This window comes from Gorilla gorilla, chromosome 18, assembly GCF_029281585.2.
Source record: "Gorilla gorilla gorilla isolate KB3781 chromosome 18, NHGRI_mGorGor1-v2.1_pri, whole genome shotgun sequence".
Lineage (NCBI taxonomy): Eukaryota > Metazoa > Chordata > Mammalia > Primates > Hominidae > Gorilla > Gorilla gorilla.
This window is the reverse complement of record NC_073242.2, coordinates 104908486-104929502: the sequence shown is the minus strand read 5'-3', so window position 1 is coordinate 104929502 and position 21017 is coordinate 104908486. Positions and strand designations below refer to the sequence as shown.

At 55.5% G+C, this 21017-nt stretch overlaps 1 protein-coding gene across 13 annotated transcripts; it reads left to right on the top strand.

Annotated features, from left to right (window-relative positions):
• The first annotated feature begins 727 nt into the window (after positions 1–727).
• LOC101127609 (C-type lectin domain family 18 member A) lies at positions 728–20794 on the top strand. 13 transcript variants are annotated; one of them, XM_063700325.1, is made up of 13 exons: positions 728–819; positions 3571–3800; positions 4350–4441; positions 6645–6884; positions 11276–11373; positions 11794–11915; positions 12073–12180; positions 12707–12799; positions 13178–13284; positions 13918–14047; positions 14320–14416; positions 15310–15401; positions 18256–20794. In XM_063700325.1, exons 2-13 carry the CDS (start codon positions 3677–3679, stop codon positions 18378–18380), a joined length of 1428 nt encoding a protein of 475 aa, XP_063556395.1. In that variant the 5' UTR covers positions 728–819; positions 3571–3676; the 3' UTR covers positions 18381–20794. The 13 variants fall into 13 exon arrangements, 11 of the variants coding, with proteins under 11 accessions (XP_063556395.1, XP_055222510.1, XP_055222511.1 ...); XM_055366535.2 differs by lacking the exon at positions 728–819 and adding an exon at positions 2961–3046; XR_010131589.1 differs by lacking the exon at positions 728–819 and adding an exon at positions 15908–17908 and having other exon boundaries at positions 3199–3800; positions 14315–14416; positions 18256–18323.
• The last annotated feature ends 223 nt before the right edge of the window (positions 20795–21017 follow it).

The following is a 21017-nucleotide window of genomic DNA, read 5'->3' as shown; positions in this document are numbered from 1 at the left end:
AACAGAGCCAGACTTCGTCTGAAGAAAAATTTAAAAATCAAATAGACTGATTTTTTTTTTAGACAGAGTCTCATTCTGTTGCCCAGGCTGGAGTGCAGTGGTGTGATCTCAGCTCACTGCAACCTCTGTCTCCTGGGCTCAAGTGATTCTCATGCCTCAGCCTCCCAAGTAGCTGGGATTACAGGTGTGTGCCACCATACCCAGCTAATTTTTGTATTTTTAGTAGAGACGGGATTTTGCCATGTTGGCCAGGCTGGTCTCAAACTCCTGACCTCAGGTGATCCGCCCACCTTGGCCTCCCAAAGTGCTGGTACTACAGGCATGAGCCACTGCACATGGCCTAATTTTTTTTTTTCTTGAGACAGAATCTTGGTCTGTTACCCAGGCTGGTGTGTAGTGGCACGATTACAGCTCACTGCAGCCTTGATATCCCTGGCTCAGGCTATCCTCCCACCTCAGCCTCCCAGGTAGGTGGGACTATGGACACGTGCTACCACGCCCAGCTAATTTTTTGTATTTTTTTTAGAGACAGGGTTTCACCATGCTGCCCAGGCTGGTCTCAAACTCCTGAGATCAAGCAGTCCACCCAGCTTGGCCTCCCAAAGTGCTGGGATTATAGGTGTGAGTGAGCTACTACGCCTGGCCTGGACATGTAATTTTTAAAAGAAAATGTGGCCACAACTCTCCTAGAGTTAAATTTTTTTTTTTTTTTTTTTGAGACCATCAACAAGATTTCAAGGCTTTAAAGAAAGGAGCTGCTTCAGGAAGAGACAAAATGACTCGAACGCTGTAACCTTCAAATGCAGACTGTGAGAAGAGGTATCAGCTATGCATGAGCTGGAGAGGGGTGGGATAGATAGAGACACAGGTGATAAAGAAAATATAGCAAAATGTGAATCCTACAATCTGGGTGGTGGATGTAAACCCTGTAGTAGCCTCACCTGGGGAAAGCTGCCTTGCAAGAATGAGGCTGCCCATTCTCCAAACCCACCCCAGCCACCGAGCAGGCTCCACTAAAAAGTCTGAACCCAGGAGGGAGTACCATGGAAACCAAGTTGCAATGCCCTGGTTAGGGGCCCAGCAGAGAGGTCATCCCAGCTCTACACCATTGGATACTGAGTTTCAGGAGTGGGAGTGCCATCCTCTGGGTCACACAGCGTGTCGGTTCCAGCCTAGGTCTTCCAGTATCTCATTAATCTTTTATCCACTCAGCTTCTCTTCTGGCCCTTGAACCTTGCTCTCCTGGGACTCTTTTTTTTTTTTTTGAGGGGTCGGGGGTGGGATAGAGTCTCGGTCTGTTGCCCAGGATGGCGTGCAGTGGTGCCATCTTGGTTCACTGCAACCTCCGCCTCCCAGATTCAAGCAATTCTCCTGCCTCAGCCTACCGAGTAGCTGGGACTACAGGCACCCACCACCCTGCCCAGCTAATTTTTGTATTTTTAGTAGAGACAGGATTTCACCATGTTGGCCAGGCTGGTCTCGAGCTCCTGACCTTAAGTGATCTGGCTGCCTTGGCCTCCCAAAGTTCTGGGATTACAGGCATGAGCCATCACACCCGGCCTGGGACTCTTCTTGCAGTGAGCCAGGGCCATGGGACCCTTCAAAAGTTGCTCCACCCTAATCCCCAAAATATCTTTTTCTCCCGCCTGTCCCAAGTGCCTGGCATCATACTATATGGGTCAACTGGCCGTGTTTGCCATGGAAGCCCAATTGTAGGAAGTGGGTCTTTTATCACCCGGCATAGCAGAGCTGTGGAAACTGCACTGGGAAAGATCAGGATGTGAATTAAAGCGTTGGGAATGGGAAGGCAGAAACCTTGGATTAACTGGGATGCTCCATGCACTCGCTGAGTGACCTTGGACAAGCCCCTTAGACACACTAAGCCCATTTCCTCATCTACACAACGGGCATCCCATCTGCTACCGCACCAGGTTCTTGTGGCAATAACTTGAACTCACACATGCAAACAGGCTTTGTGAGCTCCATAAACACAGGTGGCTTGGCCAGGTGTGGTGGCTCATGCCTGCAACCCCAGCACCTTGGGAGGCCAAGGTGGGAAGATCCCTTGAGCCCAGGAGTTGGAGGCCAGCCTGGGCAAGACGATGAAATCCTGTCTCTACCAAAAAAAAAAATAATAATTAGCCAGGCATGGTGGCACACACCTGGTCCCAGCTACTTGGGAGGCTGAGGTGGGAGGATCACTTGGGCCCAAGAGGTCAAGGCTGCAGTGAGCTGAGATTATAACACTCCAACCTGAGTGGCAGAGTGAAACTGTCTAAAAAATAAAAATAAAAATACATCAAAAAACAGGTAGCTATTAAGCATTGCTAGGACCCACACGCAGTGACCCTGAGGGTGCTGGGTTTCTGTTTGAGGGAGAAGAAACTCCTGAGCCCCTAGGTATTGTGGGGGACACGCAGTTCCAGACCGCCTTCCTGGCCTGTATGCCTGGCCTCATCCCCATCCCTGGCACCCATGACGATAGCCACATTCCACTGGTGTTTCCCCAGGAAAGCCAACCCTACCCTGCATCTCAGCAGAGCTTCCACGAAGTTGGAACCCTGCTCTGAGAGGGTGTGGGCTCAGGGGCCAGGGGTCACACAAACTCCAGAAGGAGGACGTAGTTGGTTTGCAAGGCTGTCCTTTGCCCTGGTTGAATAACCTTTGGTCTGCCCCGAGAGAAACGTGGGCATTAGGCTGCAGCCCGCAGGAAGCGATGTATTTTCTGAGAAACTTGGCCCATGGTACAGATCTGCTCCAGCTCACTCTGGTGGGATCACGCCAGCCACGGCCGGGCCATGGCACATCATGGCAACGTGCTGCCCATCTGCTACGCCGCCTGTTTTTCTAGAGGCGGACGTGATCCCAGCAGGACTGGAGTCAGCCCAGGGCATCACGTGCTCTGGTCCCCGCCTGCTTTGACTCCTCCTGCCTCACTCCCCCCTGGCCTGTAGTCACGTGGGTGAGGGTGGTGGGCACCGGGGCTGGGCCCAGCCCCTGACCCTGCCCAGACAGACTTTCCTAAGGCACCCTTTTCCCCGTGCAGGTGCAGCCTCAGCCCACCCCCCTTTGAGCCCACAGATTGCACCCCTCTGGTGTGCGGTTACCTCTTGCCTATGTTTAATTCATGGCTGGGGGGTTGGGACGAGCTTCCCAAGAAAGGAAAGAACTCCCCTGGGGTCTTGCCCAGTTCCTGCTCACCAGAAGGACCATAGCCGAGGTCCTCCTCCCAGGGCCCGGGGCTGGGGAGCGGAAGCCATCAGTGGGCTCGGAGGACACTGTCCCAGCCAGGACACGGCCATCGGTCACTAATCTGCAGCACTGGAATGTCCGCGGGCCAATCAGCGGGGTCTCTGGGGGCTCCCCAAGGGTGCTAATAATCCCACAATGATTAGCAGGGGCCGCGGGTCAGTGCACGCCACTCTGCCTGCTGTCGGGGGTGGGCTGGCCAGGCCGAGGCCGGAGCAGGCAGGCATCCCCCGGAGTTGTCTCTTTTCATGCCAGCGCCAACAGGAGGCTGTTTGGACACACTGATTACTCACTCACCAGCCTCCCTCTTTTGTCCACCAGCCCGGCCTGACTCCTGGAGATTGTGAATAGCTCCATCCAGCCTGAGAAGCAAGCCGGGTGGCTGAGCCAGGCTGTGCACGGAGCGCCTGACGGGCCCAACAGACCCATGCTGCATCCAGAGACCTCCCCTGGCTGGGGGCATCTCCTGGCTGTGCTCCTGGCCCTCCTTGGCACCACCTGGGCAGAGGTGTGGCCACCTCAGCTGCAGGAGCAGGCTCCGATGGCCGGAGGTAAGGGACACCTGGTGAGGAGGTAGGTGGAGGCACCATTACGAGCTCTGAGGAGTGGGTGCTAGGAGACTTCTGGAAGCCCGGTCCCAGGCCTGAGCCCCAGGCCGTGCGGGTGGTTTAATGAGGAAGCCCTGGGACAGCCCGTGGGCAGTGAGGGGTGGATGCTGGACTGGGGAGGAAGGAGGAGGAAGGAGGGCCAGGGCTGGGGTCAAGGAGGAACGCCCGAGGAACGCTGTGGCTGGGGCCTGGAGAAACTCAGTGGCCCAGAGGAGCCCCAGACAGGGGCCTGCTGGGAGCCAGGGCTGGCCCCCCTACACCCAGCCCCCACCGCTGTTCCCTCCCACCACCCCAACCCCAGCACTCAGCCCACGCCTGCTGTACCTGGTCTCTCTCTCAGCCTCGCTCCATTGCTATGCCCCACGTCCCCTGCACCCACCACACTCCTCTCCCATCTTGTTTTCCAAGGGCAGGGACACATGCTTATTTTGCCGTGTGTTGGGTTCAGGTCCCCCCATCCTCAGGCTGCCTGACCTTCTCTCTCCACCCCAGCCCTGAACAGGAAGGAGAGTTTCTTGCTCCTCTCCCTGCACAACCGCCTGCGCAGCTGGGTCCAGCCCCCTGCGGCTGACATGCGGAGGCTGGTGAGTACCCGACCCAGCTGGGCTCTGCCAGGGGGGTGGCCGGAGGCGCGGACCCCAGAGGGCAGCTCAGGAGGCCACGCCTGTCCAGGTGCCCTTCCACTTGACCAGGGTGGGCAGGCACAGCCAGCCACCTTGCCCCTGAGGGACGGAGGCCCTGGTTGCTGGGGGTCTCTGCAGTTTCTTAACCCCCCACCCTCAGTTCAGGAGGTCGGGCCCCTTGGCTCCCACTCGCCTGAAGGGCAGGACCTTGGGCATTCCCTGGCATCTTGTTGCCACAGAGACCAGGAGCCACAGGAGGAGCCGGATCCCCTCCTCCAGGGAAGGGGAGCTTCACGAGGAGCCCTGCAGGATGGGCGGCCGGGCCAGGGAGGGAGAAGGTCGTGCTGGGCTGGGGAGGGGCTTCTGTGCGGCAAGGACCCAGCGCCTCCTCCTGAGCTTATCGGAGCCACTAGGACTGGCCTTGCCCATGTTCTCTGCTCACTCACTCGTCCACATTTTCCACATTTTCAGCAGGGGCCGGGGGTCGGGGGTATAGAGTTCCCCACCAGCCCGGCTGGGGCTGAGGGGTTGGGACTGTCATCTGGAGGCTCAGAAATGCTGCCCCCCATTGTCTGGGACCCCAGCAGCCCCAGCCCATGTTAGCAGCCCAGGGAGCCAGGGCAGGGTGGTGGGGGCGGGAGGGTTCCCCATGGCTGCTTCCCATGAACTCCTCCAAGGCAGGCGGCCACGGTGGCGACCTTGAGCACTCTAGGGTCAGTTTCCCAGGAGGTGGGGGTGGGGTGGCTAAATGCGGGGGGTCGCTTCTCCCCCATTCCCAGCCCTGAGTGGCTCTGCCTCTCCTCAGGATCAGACCCTGGGCAACCAGGGGTGCTCCCAGCTGTGACCTCCGTGGTTGGGTACTCCTGCCTGGGACCCCAGGAGGGGCTGTGGTGGTCGTTGGCTGGCAGCTGGCACCCTTTCCAGGGCCCTTTTGTCAAAGTCCTAGAAAACTTCATTTCCACAAAGGTGCAAATGGAGCTCCATGGCTCAGCCTCCCTCGTGGCCCGGCCCCGAGCACCCTCCGGGCCTCTAGGGCTCCATGGCACCCCTTCTTTGGACACAGTGGAGACTGAAGGTCTTGTGGGGGTGGAGGGCTGCTGAGGGACCCGGGGAGCCCCCAGCTCCTGGCCCCAGCCTTCATCAGAGGTAAAACCCCGATGGACATTAGTGCAGGATGAAGTTGGCTTGGGGTGCAGCCCTGAGGGGCCCCCCTCCCTGCATCCACTCTGTGCTTGTGAGTCCTATCCTGCAGGCACCTCCCTGCTCCGTTTACAGATGAGCTCAGGGAGTCTCGGGAGATCAGGGGACTGCACCAAGTCACCCAGGGGTGGTGATTGCCAGGCCCCTTGTTTAAGAAGAGGGAGGGGGCTGGGCACGGTGGCTCACACCTGTAATCCCAGCACTCTGGGAGGCTGACACAAGCAGATCACCTAAGGTCAGCAGTTTGAGACCAGCAATGGCCAACATGGTGAAACCCCGTCTCTACTAAAAATACAAAAATTAGCCAGGCGTGGTGTCACATGGCTATAATCCCAGCTGCTTGGGAGGCTGAGGCAGGAGAATTGCTTGAACCTGGGAGGCGGAGGTTGCAGTAAGCCGAGATTTCTCCACTGCACTCCAGCCTGGGCGACAGGGTGAGACTCTGTCTCAAAAAAAAAAAAAAGAAGAGGGAGGGGGCGGGGTCACCTGTGCGTGGTGGGGAGCATATGAGGCCAGGCTCCTGGGGGCAGGAGACTAGGGCAGAGAGGCATGGCTGTAGGGCTTTTTGCATCACAGGAGGGCAGCATGGCCGGGTGGGAGCAGTTGAGCCTTTCTGACAATGGCCAGGGCCCAAACACAGAACCAGTCTGCAACGCGTGGGCACTGCTCACATGACCAGATGGGAGAAAGACAGCAGGAGTGGGTCCCACTGCCTGGGCAGGGCCGAAGGATGCCCACGACAGGATTTGGAGATGGAGGCTCAGTCATGAGAGGAGCTGGGCTCCTCCTGGAGGGACATCAGACAACACCAGTGCTTCCTCCAGCAGGACTCCTCATCCAGTGCTCTCTTTGCCGCCTGACCTGGCACCCGGTGGATGCTCAGAGATGGCAGGGGAGTTGAATCTTTGAGGCCTGGCCCAGCAGTCAAAGGCCTCCCACAGATGTCTGTTTGTGCTGCCCCCAGGACTGGAGTGACAGCCTGGCCCAACTGGCTCAAGCCAGGGCAGCCCTCTGTGGAACCCCAACCCCAAGCCTGGCGTCCGGCCCGTGGCGCACCCTGCAAGTGGGCTGGAACGTGCAGCTGCTGCCCGCAGGCTTGGCGTCCTTTGTCGAAGTGGTCAGCCTATGGTTTGCAGAGGGGCAGCGGTACAGCCACACGGCAGGAGAGTGTGCTCACAACGCCACCTGCACCCACTACACGCAGGTGAGTGTGCTGCAGGTGAGGCCAGTGTGCCAGCTCCCAGATACAGACTTCCACTGGGCCATCTCAGAAGAGGCTACAGTTTGTCCTAAATGTTGGGATTCCTTTTCCTCCAATTGCTTTAATTTTACTTTTTTTTTTTTGATACGGAGTCTTGCTCTGTTGCCCAGGCTAGAGTGCAGTGGCGTGATCTCGGCTCACTGCAACCTCCGCCTCCTGGGTTCAAGTGATTCTTGTACTTCAGCCTCCTGACTAGCTGGGACTACAGGCATGTGCCACCAGGCCTGGCTAATGGCTTTATACTTTTAGTAGAGATGGGGTTTTACCATGTTGGCCAGGTTGGTCTTGAACTCCTGGCCTCAAGTGATCCACCCACCTCAGCCTCCCAAAGTGCTGGGATTACAGGCGTGAGCCACTGTGCCCCGCCACATTTTTTCTTTTTTTGGAGACATGGTCTCACTCTGTCACCCCAGGCTGGAGTGCAGTGGCGTGATCTCAGCTCACTGCAACCTCCGTCTCCTAGATTCAAGCGATTCTTGTGCCTCAGCCTCACAAGTAGCTGGGATTACAGGTGTGCGCCACTACACCCAGCTCATTTTTTTGTATTTTTAGTAGAGACAGGGTTTCACCATGTTGGCCAGGCTGGTCTCGAACTCCTGACCTCAAATGATCTGCCTGCCTCAGCCTCCCAAAGTGCTGGGATTACAGGCGTGAGCCACCATGCCTGGCCTAAGCCACTTTTTTTCAATCTGAAATATAAATAATTTCAAACATAAATGTATTTATTTATTTATTTGAGACGAAGTCTTGTTCTGTCACCCAGGATGGAGTGCAATGGCTTGATCTCGGTTCACTAGAACCTCTGCCTCCCAGATTCAAGTGACTGTCCTGCCTCAGCCTCCCAAGTAGCTGGGACTACAGGCACGAGCCACCACACCCCACTAATTTTTGTATTTTTAGTAGAGATAGGGTTTCACCATGTTGGCCAGGCTGGGTCTCAAACTCCTGACCTCAAATGATCCACCTGCCTGGGCCTCCCAAAGTGCTGGGATTACACGTGTGAGACACCGCACCCAGCCTCAAACATAAATTTAAAACGGCCCCACTCTTACCCACTACCTAGGTTTAGAAGATGCTACTAAACTAAAGCCCTGCTCCTCCCCTTTTCCCGCTGTCCCTCCCTGCAGGGAATCTTCCCAAAGTTCAGGAGCATCACTGCCAAGCAAGTTTCCATTTTTTCTCTTCATTCAACAAATATTTGTTGAGGGTCTTCTACACCCACCTGGCGCTCTTCAGATGCGCTGAAAAACACAAGCAAAATCGCAGGAAATATTTAATACCTCTCCTACCTGTGCAAGTGGGTTGTGCATGTTTAAATATTACACAAGGCTAGGTGCGGTGGCTCACGCCTGTAATCCCAGCACTTTGGGAGGCCAAGGTGGCAGGATTGCCTGAGCCCGGGAGTTCGAGACCAGCCTGGGCCACATGGCAAAAACCTGCCTCTACAAAAAAACCACATAAATTACCCAGGTGTGATGGTGTGCACCTGTAGTTCCAGCTACTTGGGAGGCTGAGGTAGGAGAATTGCTCGAGCCTGGGAGGTGAAGATTGCAGTGAGCTGAGATTGTGCCATTGCACTCCAGCCTGGGCAGCAGGAGTAAAACCCTGGCTCAGAAAAAAAAAGAACATGTGCCCCTACAACTAGGTGTTGCCAAAGTGCTTACACCAACTGTGCAGACCAGCAAACCAGTTCCCACTTCCCGAAGATCTTCTGGCTCCTTAATTTTTTTTTTTTTTTTTGAGACGGAGTCTTGCTCTGTCGCGCAGGCTACTACTGTGCAGTGGTGCGATCTCGGCTCACTGCAAGCTCCGCCTCCTGGGTTCACACCATTCTCCTGCCTCATCCTCCCTAGTAGCTGGGACTGCAGGCACACGCCACCACACCCGGCTATTTTTTTGTATTTTGTTTAGTAGAGACAGGGTTTCGCTGTATTAGCCAGGGTGGTCTTGATCTCCTGACCTCATGATCCGCCTGCCTCGGCCTCCCAGAGTGCTGGGATTACAGGTGTGAGCCACTGTGCCCAGCCTTGGCTCCTTAAGTTTTGTCAGACTCAAAGGTGTGAAAAACCTAACTCTGTTTTGTTGTTGGTGGTTGTTTTTTGTTTGTTTTGTTTTTGTTTTTGTTTTTTTGATTCAGAGTCTTGCTCTGTTGCCCAGGCCAGAGTGCAGTGGTGCGATCACAGCTCACTACAACCTCCGCCTCCCCAGTTCAAGAGATTCTCCTGCGTCAGCCTCCTGAGTAGCTGGGATTACAGGCGCCTGCCACCACACCTGGCTAATTTTTGTATTTTTAGTACTCCTGACGTCAGGTAATCCACCTGCCTTGGCCTCCCAAACTGTTGGGATTACAGGCTTGAGCCACCATGCCCAGCCTCTATTATTGTTTCTAATTTTCTTGATGTGAATGTTTAGATCATTAATTTTAAATCTTTTTTTGTTTCTACTATATACATTTAAAGCTATAAATTTCCCTTTAAACGATTTCAGCTGCATCCAATAAGTTTTGATGTTTTTTCTATTTCCAATCATGATGTTGTTTTTGTTTGTTTTGAGACAGGGTCTGGCTCTGTCACCCAGGCTGGAGTGCAGTGGTGCAATCTCAGCTCACTGCAGCCTCAATTTCCTGGGTTCAGGTGATCTTCTCACCTCAGGTCCAGAGTAGCTGGGACTGCAGGTGTGTGCCACCATGCCTGGCTAATTTTTTGTATTTGTAATAGAGACGGGGTTTTGCCATGTTGGCCAGGCTGATCTTGAACTTCTGAACTCACATGATCCACCCAACTCAGCCTCCCAAAGTGCTGGGATTACAGATGTGAACCACCACACCTGGCCATGATGTTGTTTTAGATTTGGAAGTGTATCTTTAAGTTTCTAAACTATGTTATCTTCTCTATTTACTTGTAAATTATTTACTTTAAATTTCATTGCATTGAATTCATAGAATGTGGCCTGTAGGATGTGCTGATTCTTTGCTATTTGTTGAAACTTGCTTAGTGGTCTAATGTGTGGTCCTCCTTTGTGGTTTGCAAAAGTCCCATGCATTCCTAAAAATGATACATATTCTTTAAGTGTTGGATACATGTATATGATCACATGTTCACATCTGCCTGCTTCAAGCCAGTCTTGTACATGTCATTTACAGTCTCTACTGGAGAGTTTGTTTCACTCTTCTTATATATTGACCATTTGTGCTATTTCCAAGCTGTTGCTGATTCTAAGACTTTAAACTGGTTTGCAGACCTGTATCCATTAGCTTTTATTGCATGACATACTACCCCAAAATTTAGCAGCTTACGATTCTGCAGGTCAGCCACTTGGGTTGGGCTCAGCAGGGAGGTTTTCTGGTCTTGGCTGGGCCCACTCATACACCTGCAATCAACTAGGGGGCCGGCTGGGAGCTGGCTGTGCAAAAAGGCCTCTAATGGTTCATCTCTGTTCCATGAGGCCTTCCAGACTCCACCAGGCTATACTGAGTTTGTTCATGTGGTGACTGAGCATGGTTCTATGAGAATGAGTGGAAATGGCAAGGTCTCTTAAGGCCTAGGTTCAAAATCGGCTCAGTATATCACTTCTGTGGCATTCTGGTGGCCAAACCAGTTACAGAGCCAGCCAGATTCAAGGAGCAAGGAAAGAGACACCTCTCTTTGCTGCAAAAAGCTGCAGAGTCACATTTAAAGGAGTGGCCTAGTGCAAGAAATGAATGGTTGTGGTCACCATGCAGTCACAAGGCCCTTGATGTTCCAGTCTTTTTTTGGCTACTCCCCTCCACCCATCAACAATCTCCCCTCATTTCAGATACCTCCCCTCTCCATCCCCCTCTCAACTAAGAAAGCCTTCCTAGGCCGGGCACGGTGGCTCACACCTATAATCCCAGCACTTTGGGAGGCCGAGGCAAGCAGTTCACCTGAGGTCAGGAGTTCAAGACCAGCCTGACCAACATGGAGAAGCCCTATCTCTATTAAAAATACAAAAAAATTAACCAGGCATGGTGGCAGTCGCCTGTAATCCTAGCTACTCGGGAGGCTGAGGCAGGAGAATCACATGAACCCAGGAGGTAGAGGTTGTGGTGAGCCAAGATCGGGCCATTGCACTCCAGCCTGGGCAACAAGAGCAAAACTCCATCTCAAAAATAAATAAATAAATAAATAAATAAATAAATAAGCCTTCCTGAACTATTCCCACCCATGTTTCTACCCCTGCCCAGGACAGCTGCTGCTCCTGAGCCCTCGAGGAGGTAAGGGAGCCCTCTGTTCACCTGGATGATAGTGAAAGCTGTGTCCCCCTCCCCAGGGGTGGTTCACAATAGGGTTTCTGATCCCCTGTGTCTCCTGTAGCTCGTGTGGGCCACCTCAAGCCAGCTGGGCTGTGGGCGGCACCTGTGCTCTGCAGGCCAGGCAGCGATAGAAGCCTTTGTCTGTGCCTACTCCCCCGGGTAAGCCCTGCTACACCCTCTGCTGGGATGTCTGGGAGACAGGGAGGGGTGCTTTCACCGAGGGTGAGATTCCCACCCATCCACCCGAAAGTAAAGTCCCTGATGCCTTGCTCTGCACCCTTGGTGGGAGAGGGGAGGAGAGGAAAGGCAGAGGGTGCTAAAGATTCTGGCCATGCAGAAGGTGCTGCTCTGCGGATGTCCCTTCCTGGATACTGGTTCTGGTATCAGGGAGTTTGTCCAGGATTGGTTTGGAGGCCATCTCTTCTCTCCCAGGGAATCTCCCTATCTCACCCAGCTCCCTGACTCCCTGGCCTGGCCGCAGGAGCTGAAGGGGCCAGGGGGGCAGGCAGCAGGGCCCTGCCACTGCCTTGCCCAAGGCCAGGCCCTCCCACACCCTGTGGTGCCTGCTCGTTCTCACAGAGGCAACTGGGAGGTCAACGGGAAGACAATCGTCCCCTATAAGAAGGGTGCCTGGTGTTCGCTCTGCACAGCCAGTGTCTCAGGCTGCTTCAAAGCCTGGGACCATGCAGGGGGGCTCTGTGGTGAGTGCATGAGGGCTCAGTCTGCTGACCCTGGGGTGGGGGTGGTAGCATCCTACTGGGCTGTCCCAGAAGTCCTGGCCCTTAGCACCCAGGGAGGCTCCTGCCCGGCCTGCTGGGAGGAGACCCTTTTCTCAGAGTCCCCTCCTCCTCTGACCAGAGGTCCCCAGGAATCCTTGTCGCATGAGCTGCCAGAACCATGGACGTCTCAACATCAGCACCTGCCACTGCCACTGTCCCCCTGGCTACACGGGCAGATACTGCCAAGGTGAGGGCACTGGAGCCTGGGTGTGCCCAGCCCTGCTCTCGTGGCAGGCCCTAGGGCTGCTACACTTCCTGAGAGTCTCAAGGGTGTCAGAGGTGCTGACTGTGTACTCCCTGAGTCTGCCCACTGCATACATTCTTTCAACAAGCATTCACTGAGCACTAGCTGTTTGCCAGACCCTGAGCTGTGCAGGAGATTCAAAGTGAAATCAGGTTCAGCCCCTTAGGCTCTGGGAGGAGGACAGAATTAGGACCCAGAAGTGGATTCTTGCCCTACTGCCCCTCTACCCTAACCCACTCTGTGACCATGGGCAGGTCACCTCCCAAACTCCAATATGCCTCACTCTGCAATGGGGACCAAACCAAAGACACCAGGCGTGCCAGCAATCGGAAGCCTTGGTGGGTTCTCTCTCTGGGAGGGGTATTCTTGCTGTGGTTGGCATTCCCTGGATGTTCGAGGCCTTTGGGGGGCAGTGTGGGGTCCAGAAGGCTGGGGGCTGAGCCTCTGCCCCACTGCCCTGCCCTGGCAGTGAGGTGCAGCCTGCAGTGTGTGCACGGCCGGTTCCGGGAGGAGGAGTGCTCGTGCGTCTGTGACATCGGCTACGGGGGAGCCCAGTGTGCCAGTGAGTCCTGCCCCAGGGCCCCCAAAGAGCCAGCTCCTCTCAAGACCCCCCTTCAATGGGGCATCAGCTCCCAGGAGCCCGCTGTGTGTCTCTCTTTCCAACTCATTCAGTGACAACACATTGAGATCTTGAAACTGGCCACAGCATGGATATTTACACCAAAGAAATTGGCAAATGCTATAAACCATGGATTTTTTTTTCTTTTGAGAGAGAGCAAGCTCAATATTCCAACTTACCAGCTCACTCCTGACCCTCCCACCCACTCTTTTGGAGCAGGTGGCCAGAGGAAGGGGTACCCTGAGCTTAGCTCCCCGGCAGGGCAGGGGAAAGGGCAGGGATTCTGAAGTCCACACACAAACTCAGGCTCCCCTACCCCAGCCAAGGTGCATTTTCCCTTCCACACCTGTGACCTGAGGATCGACGGAGACTGCTTCATGGTGTCTTCAGAGGCAGACACCTATTACAGAGCCAGGATGAAATGTCAGGTGACAGTCACCCCTAGCTTCCTAGGAACCCCCTAGGGCCTCAAGTGAGGGTCTTAATGCAGGGACCCTGGAGTGAGAGTGGTTCCTTCAATGTCTCTGACCTCACCCTATTCATCAGCGTAAAGCAGGGGTCATGGACCCCAAGGCTCATAGAAGCCAGGAGGTCACTTATTGACCTGAGGGGCCAAGGTCAAGACCAACCTCCATCTAAGGGAGTTCCAGCCACTGGTTTCCTTGCAGGAATGCAAGGTCAGGGTGGCCAGAGCTCGGGGTTGTTCAAGAAAACCAGCAACCCAGACTTCCACTGGCAACTCTCGAAACCACAATTAATTACTGGGGTTGGCAATCAATTTGGATATATTTAAGACACTGTGCAGGTGAAACAGAACCTCCTCAGGGGCCAGACCTTGCCTGGGCTCGTGGGCTGCTGGTCGCGCCCCTGTGCACAGGGAGAAGAGAAGCAGACGGGAGCAGAAGGGACCCCTGCTCTTGGAAGGGAGGCTGTGCGGGCTGGGGGTGATGATAGCCCGGCCAGCACACACACGTGGCATCTTAGGCCATGGGCAGGGGTGGCAGGAAGGGGCAGCCTGGGCTCTGGGAGCCTTGCCTGTGTGACCCAGGGTGGGGTTACAGAGGAAAGGCGGGGTGCTGGCCCAGATCAAGAGCCAGAAAGTACAGGACATCCTCGCCTTCTATCTGGGCCGCCTGGAGACCACCAACGAGGTGATTGACAGTGACTTCGAGACCACGAACTTCTGGATCGGTGAGTGCCCAGCTGATTGGGGGTATGGCGAGTAAGGGGTTGTGATGCCCCACCCTGCTGCAGGAACCCTGGGCCATGGCGGCTGCCAGCAGATGGCAAGGGTGTGTTGAGGGCCTGGAGCCCAGAGCGGGGCCAGCTGCTCACCTCCTTTCCCGGGGAGGGCCCAGGTAGGGAGCACATGGGGGCTGCCAGCGCTGGGAAGAGGGGCCAGAAAGGCAGCTGGCAGCAGACTCCAGGGTCTGAGTGGGCCAACCTTGACTACCCCAGCCCAGGGCTCACCTACAAGACCGCCAAGGACTCCTTCCGCTGGGCCACAGGGGAGCACCAGGCCTTCACCAGTTTTGGCTTTGGGCAGCCTGACAACCACGGGTAAGTGTGGGGTGCCTCCCTCCCCTGGGCCTCCTTCTCACTTGGGCCTGCCTGGTGGAGCCCCCCATCCCGCTGCCTGGCTGGGCCCTTTGAGGGTCTGATCCTTCCCTGGTGCCTGCTCAGGTGCCAGAGAGTTGTGGGCACAGCTGGTGTGGGCCGGTGGTGGGGTGAGGGAGATGCAAGCCAGAAGGCACGTCACGTGGGGGAGAGAGGGACCCAGGAAGCCTCCATCCATCTGTCCATCCCCAGTGTCCCCTGGCTGTGACTCCATCCCTCCAATTCTCATCCACTCACCCCTCCCTCTGCATGCCCTCTGCCTGCATCAGTTACACTGATGCCAGCATTCCTTAGCTGTCACCCACCTGCACTCATTCACAATACAACCCTGCACCTGCAGACCCACCAGCCATCCTGTAGCAAGAACCCTCTGGTCACGTGGCCCCACCCTGCTCTTCAAAGCCCAGCAATGCCCAGGGCCAGGGTGGAGGTGGTCCAGCTGCGAGGCCACCAAGGGCTCCAGCGATTTCAGCCAGCCCTCCTTGCCAACAGCCGGCCTGTGCCCCTGGCCTGTTGCCTGGAGGAAGTCTGGGCCTTGTTGGGTTCCCAGGTGTACCTCTCAAGTGGGCTGTCTATTCCAGTCCCCACCATCCCCACAGGCTGGTGTGGCTGAGTGCTGCCATGGGGTAGGCAGAGCTGTTACCCCAGGAAGGGGCTTCCCTGAGAAGTGGATCAGGGCTGGGGGCTTGGGGACGGGCCTGTCTCCCAGCAGCCCCATCGGCAGGTGGGGGCACTGGAGCCGCTGAGATGCAGGGTCCTGATGGGTGGTGGGCTTAGGCCTCTCCCGGATCCCTGACTTCACTCTTGCCTCCTGAGCACCACACCCTGGCCTGCAGGTTTGGCAACTGCGTGGAGCTGCAGGCTTCAGCTGCCTTCAACTGGAACGACCAGCGCTGCAAAACCCGAAACCGTTACATCTGCCAGTTTGGTGAGGGACTTCCTGAGGCTCCCCTTCTCTGATCCCTGACTCTGGGGGTGCTGCTGACCCGGTCCAGCCTGCAAGGGTATCTAGGTGGCAGGTTCAGAGTGGGTCTGGGCACACGGGGCCATAGAGGATGCCCTGTTGATGGCCTTGTACCTGTGGGCTCCTGAGCCCAGAGGGGCAACGATGGGCCCAGCTTCATACAGCAAGGCCATGCAGGAAGGACTAGAGCTACAGCTCTGCAGGGGATTTCTCCAAGGACCCTCTCCTGTCATGAAAGCTGCTGCCTGGGAACCTGTTGGGTTTGTTGGTGTTCCTGGGAGCCCCATGAACTGTGGTGGAGGCAGAGGCAAAACCTAGCATGGCACCAGCTCCCAGCAGCCTCTGCTAGGAAGGCCTGGAGCGCCACAGGGACCACAGCCATGGGCACTTCCAGACCGAGTGCAGCAGGGCTGCCATCTTGGGACTGCCTGGGCTGCCATTGAGCCCTGCTCTCTTCTGCTTCCTTCCAGCCCAGGAGCACATCTCCCGGTGGGGCCCAGGGTCCTGAGGCCTGACCACATGGCTCCCTCGCCTGCCCTGGGAGCACCGGCTCTGGTTACCTGTCTGCCCACCTGTCTGGAACAAGGGCCAGGTTAAGACCACATGCCTCATGTCCAAAGAGGTCTCAGACCTTGCACAATGCCAGAAGTTGGGCAGAGAGAGGCAGGGAGGCCAGTGAGGGCCAGGGAGTGAGTGTTAGAAGAAGCTGGGGCCCTTCGCCTGCTTTTGATTGGGAAGATGGGCTTCAATTAGATGCCGAAGGAGAGGACCCCGCCAGTGGTCCAAAAAGGCTGCTCTCTTCCACCTGGCTCAGACCCTGTGGGGCAGCGGAGCTTCCCTGTGGCATGAACCCCACAGGGTATTAAATTATGAATCAGCTGAACCTGTGCATGCTCATGTCAAAGGGAAATTCAGATGATCCAGGATGACCCTGGAGAGACCAGAGGGGGCCTGAGGCTTCACTGCAGCGGCCTCCACCCACCTATTCCCTTTCCTGGTCACCTTCATGGTCCAGGACACTCTCTGGAAGTTCTGGGTCTCCCCAAGAAGAGGAAGACCAGACTCTGCCTCAGTGAGGGGCAGTTCTCATGGCTGGGGCCCAGGCAGGCAGGGTATTAATAGAAGTTGCTCTGAATGTCTGGGAGACGACGCGTGTGTGTTGCCCCCACCGGCGGGGTGTCATCGCACCAGGGCCAATGGTAGTCAGAGCCTGTGCAGTCCCGCTCCCTCACCCAGCTCCTCAGACATCACCCACAAGGGGTTATCACTATCCCAGTTTACAGCGGAAGAAATGAAGGCAGAGAGATTGAGTAACTTGCATAAGATCATACAGGTGGGAGTCAAACCCAGTGAGTCTGGCTGTCATTTATTTATTTATTTTTCTTTTCTTTTTTTTTTTTTTTTGAGACGGAGTCTCGCTCTGTCGCCCAGGCTGGAGTGCAGTGGCACGATCTCGGCTCACTGCAAGCTCCGCCTCCCAGGTTCACGCCATTCTCCTGCCTCAGCCTCCCGAGTAGCTGGGACTACAGACGCCCGCCACCACGCCCGGCTAATTTTTTTTTTTTGTATTTTTAGTAGAGAAGGGGTTTCACCGTGTTACCCAGGATGGTATCGATCTCCCGACCTCGTGATCCACCCGCCTCGGCCTCCCAAAGTGCTGGGATTACAGGCGTGAGCCACCGCGCCCGGCCCTATTTTTTTTTTTTTTGAGACAGAGCCTCGCTTTGTCCTACAGGCTGGAGTGCAGGGGTGCAATCAGGGTTCACTGCAGCCTCCAACTCCCAGGCTCAAGCGATCCTCCTGCCTCAGCCTCTCAAGTAGCTGGAACCACAGGTCCGCACCACCACGCCCCGCTATTTTTTGTGTTTTTTGTAGGGACGGGGTTGCACCATGTTGCTCAGGCTGGTCTCGAACTCCTGTGCTCAAGCGATCCGCCATCCTGGGCCTCCCAAAGTGCTGGGGTTACAGGCATATGCGGCCCCGCGCCGGCCCAGTCTTTCCCTCTCCCACTGCTTCCCAGGGCTTCGCCTGTCTAACCGGGCGCGGGCAGTTGTCCTGTGTCCTGGCTCAGCGCGGACCTACGCGGGGTGATCACACAGATGCCCCCAGCTCTCTCTACCTCCCGCGAAGGCGCTGAGCCCCCTGATCCCTGCCCGGGCACTGGCGCAAGGTCGCCTGCGAGCGCCAGGCCTTCCTGCCCGGTGGGAGACGGGAGGGCCCGCTCTCCAGCTCGGTCTGGTTCCCGGGTCAGCCAGCAGCCGCGCCTCTTCTTCCCGGACCCGGGACCCGCCCCTTGGCCGGGCCGCGGCCGCAGCGCCCGGAGGGGCCGCCCTGCGCATGCCCGCGGGAGGCGGGTGACCCGGGCGCGCGCTGCCCGAGGCCGGGGGGCGGTGGGGACAGCACAGGCGGGGCGGCCGAGCCGAGACCTTCCCACCCCGCCCCACGCCTGGTTGGGGACCTGACGCGCCGTCGTGAGTGGGGCGGGTGCAGGTGTCCCTGGGGGCCGGGGGCAGACACTGGTGCGGGACGACCTGCTCTCGAGGGGGTCCGCAGGCCACACCCAGAGAAACTGGGGCGCCTCCAGTCACCGCCGCGGTCCGCCCTGCCCGAGGCTTTGACCCCCTGAATCAGCGTCAGGGCAGGGATCCGCGTGGGGTGGAAGAGGCTGGGAAACTGGGGAGTCCCGGGCCTCCTCTGGAGCCGCCCGCCCTTGGCTGGCTGGTCCTTCTCTTCCGCGGCTCCCGCCGGGCTGGGCCCTGGGCCGCCCTCACTCCCTGCCCTCTGCAGCCTCCCTTGCGTTTGTCATTCACTCTGCCAGGCTCTCCTGCCTCCGCATGCCCAACGATCCGGAGAAAAACACGGACCATGACATCAAAAGGCCTTGGCAAAGGAATCGTGATTATTGTGATACAAGATTCTGCACCTCAAAGGGGATCCCTGTAGTGAGTTTTGGAAAACGTACAAAGCCTGACTTACAGTATGCCTGTTATCTGTGGCGTTTCATCTAGGGAACTTACTTTTCCTTGATAGGGTAAACTATTCTCATCCAGAGTATGTCCCTCAGTCTGTAAAAGTCCATGGTGCCCTACATCTATTAGGGGAGTGAGGAAGGGCAGTGGGCATTGGATCTGCTTCTTTGAAAGCCCCCACCTGTGTTTAGCTTCTCTGTTAGAGGCCTTTGAACCAGAGCAACTCCATCTTGAGTAGGCGCTTGGTAAAATGAGGCTGAGACCTACTGGGCTGTGTTCCCAGGCGGTTGAGGCATTCTAAGTCACAGGATGAGATGAGGGGTCGGCACAAGCAGTAAAGAAGCCGCGGCCAAAACCCACCAAAACCAAGATGGTGATGCGAATGACCTCTGGTCGTCCTCACTGCTACACTCCCACCAGCGCCAAGACAGCTTACAAATGCCGTGGCAACACCAGAATGTTACCCTATATGGTCTAAAAAGGGGAGGCATGAATAATCCACCCCTTCTTTAGCATATAATCAATAAATAACCATAAAAATGAGCAACCAGCAGCCCTCGGGGCTGCTCTATGGAGTAGCCGTTGTTTTATTTCTTTACTTTTTTTTTTTGAGAGGGAGTCTTGCTCTTGCTCAGGCTGGAGTGCAGTGGCGTGATCTCGGCTCACTGCAATCTCCTTCTCCTGGGTTCAAGCGATTCTCCTGCCTCAGCTTTCGAGTGGCTGGGACTTCAGGTGCCTACCACCATGCCGGCTTTTTTTTTTTTGTAATTTTAATAGAGACGGGGTTTCACCACGATGGCCAGGGTGGTCTCGAACTCCTGTCCTCAGATGATCTGCCCGCCTTGGCCTCCCAAAGTGCTGGGATTATAGGCGTGAGCCACCGTGCCCAGCCCTATTCCTTTACTTTTTTTTTTGAGGTGGAGTCTCACACCTGGCCTCCAATATGTTTATTCATATTGCTGAGGCAGGGGATTGCTTGAGCCCAAGAGTTTGAGGTTGCAGTGAACCATGATCATAAGCTGTATTTCAGCGTGAGTGAGAGATTGAGACCTTGTCTCACAAAATAAAAGTTAAAAAGTCCTTATCTGGAGGTGAGAAAGCCAAATACAAAGGTCTTCTCAGTTGGTTCCCAGTCTTCCCAGTCCAGCAGCCTCAGCATCACCAGGGAGCTGGTTAGGCAAATTCTCGGCCGCCCCAACCTACTGAATTGGAGACCCTGAAGATGGGGCTATCTGAATTTTAACAAGGCCTCCAGGTTTGCATGCTCAAGATTGAGAACCACTGGCAAAAGCAAACAATTTGAATCTGAAGTCAGCCCACCTGCATTTGAATACAGGCCCTGCCGCTTAATAACTGTGATTTAGAGCAAGTTAGTTACTTAACAGCTAGGTTGACCAATTGTCCGAATTTGCCTGGCACTGTCCTGATTTCAGCATTGAAAGTACTACATTATCGCTGTGGCTCACGCCTGTAATCCCAGCTTCTCAAGCTGTCCCTGTGGAATCCTCCATATCGGTACATTCATCCCTATCTAGCATCCCCTTCCTCCCTCGCCCGTCCTGCACCCTCAGAATTCATTCTCAGATCAGCTTCCCAGATTTTTGCCAATATCAATTAAAAAAATTTTTTAGCCAACCATGTACTGTGAGTAAGCCAATATCAATTAGCAAAATCTTTAGTTTCTTTTGGTGATTCAGTATCTTCCCCTGTGGAGTTTTTTGATGATTCAGTACCCTCCTAGATTTGGCCCCTGGGGCCTGCGGGGATGTGACTTGTTATTTAATTCTGGAGAAAATGAGGGGTAGGGCTTATAAGGAGATTCCTTCGGGGCAGGGTCATTACAGGGTGTGTTACATAGGGAAATGCTAGCTGCTGGCTAGCTCTCGCTCTTGAAAGGCTCTTCCTCCCTCAACTGAAATGGGGAAGGGGGAACCCTGGCCGACTGAGGTCCTGACATCTTTAGCACATGGCTTCTTAGGTCACCCAGGGCATCCAGGTTACCAGCTTGGGAAACAGGAGATGTAGGTTGGAGGAAGAGGCTACAGCCCACCCTGGAAATAACTGCCATCCGTCCCACCCATATGGTTAGGCTTTGTGTCCCCACCCAGATCTCATCTCGAATTACAATCCCCACGGGTTGAGGGATGGACCAGGTGAAGGTACTTGCATCATGGGGGCAGTTTCCCCCATGCTGTGCTCGTGACAGTGAGTGAGTTCTCACGAGATCTGATGGTTTCAAAGCGTGGCAGTTCCTCTTTCTCGTGCTTAGATCCTCGTAACTGTCCTGTGGAGAAGGTGTCTGCTTTCCCCTACCTCCATGGTTGTAAGTTTCCTGAAGCCTCCCCAGCCGTGTGGAACTGTGAGTCAATTAAACTTCTTTATAAGTTACCCAGTCTCGGTGTTTGTTTTTTTGAGATGGAGATTTGCTCTTGTTGCCCAGGTTGGAGTGCAATGGCGTGATCTCGGCTCTTTGCAACCTCTGCCTCTCGGGTTGAAGCTATTCTCCTGCCTCAGCCTCCCAAGTAGCTGGGATTACAGGCGTGAACCACCACACCCAGCTAGTTTTGTATTTTTAGTAGAGAGGGGGTTTCATTATGTTGGTCAGGCTGGT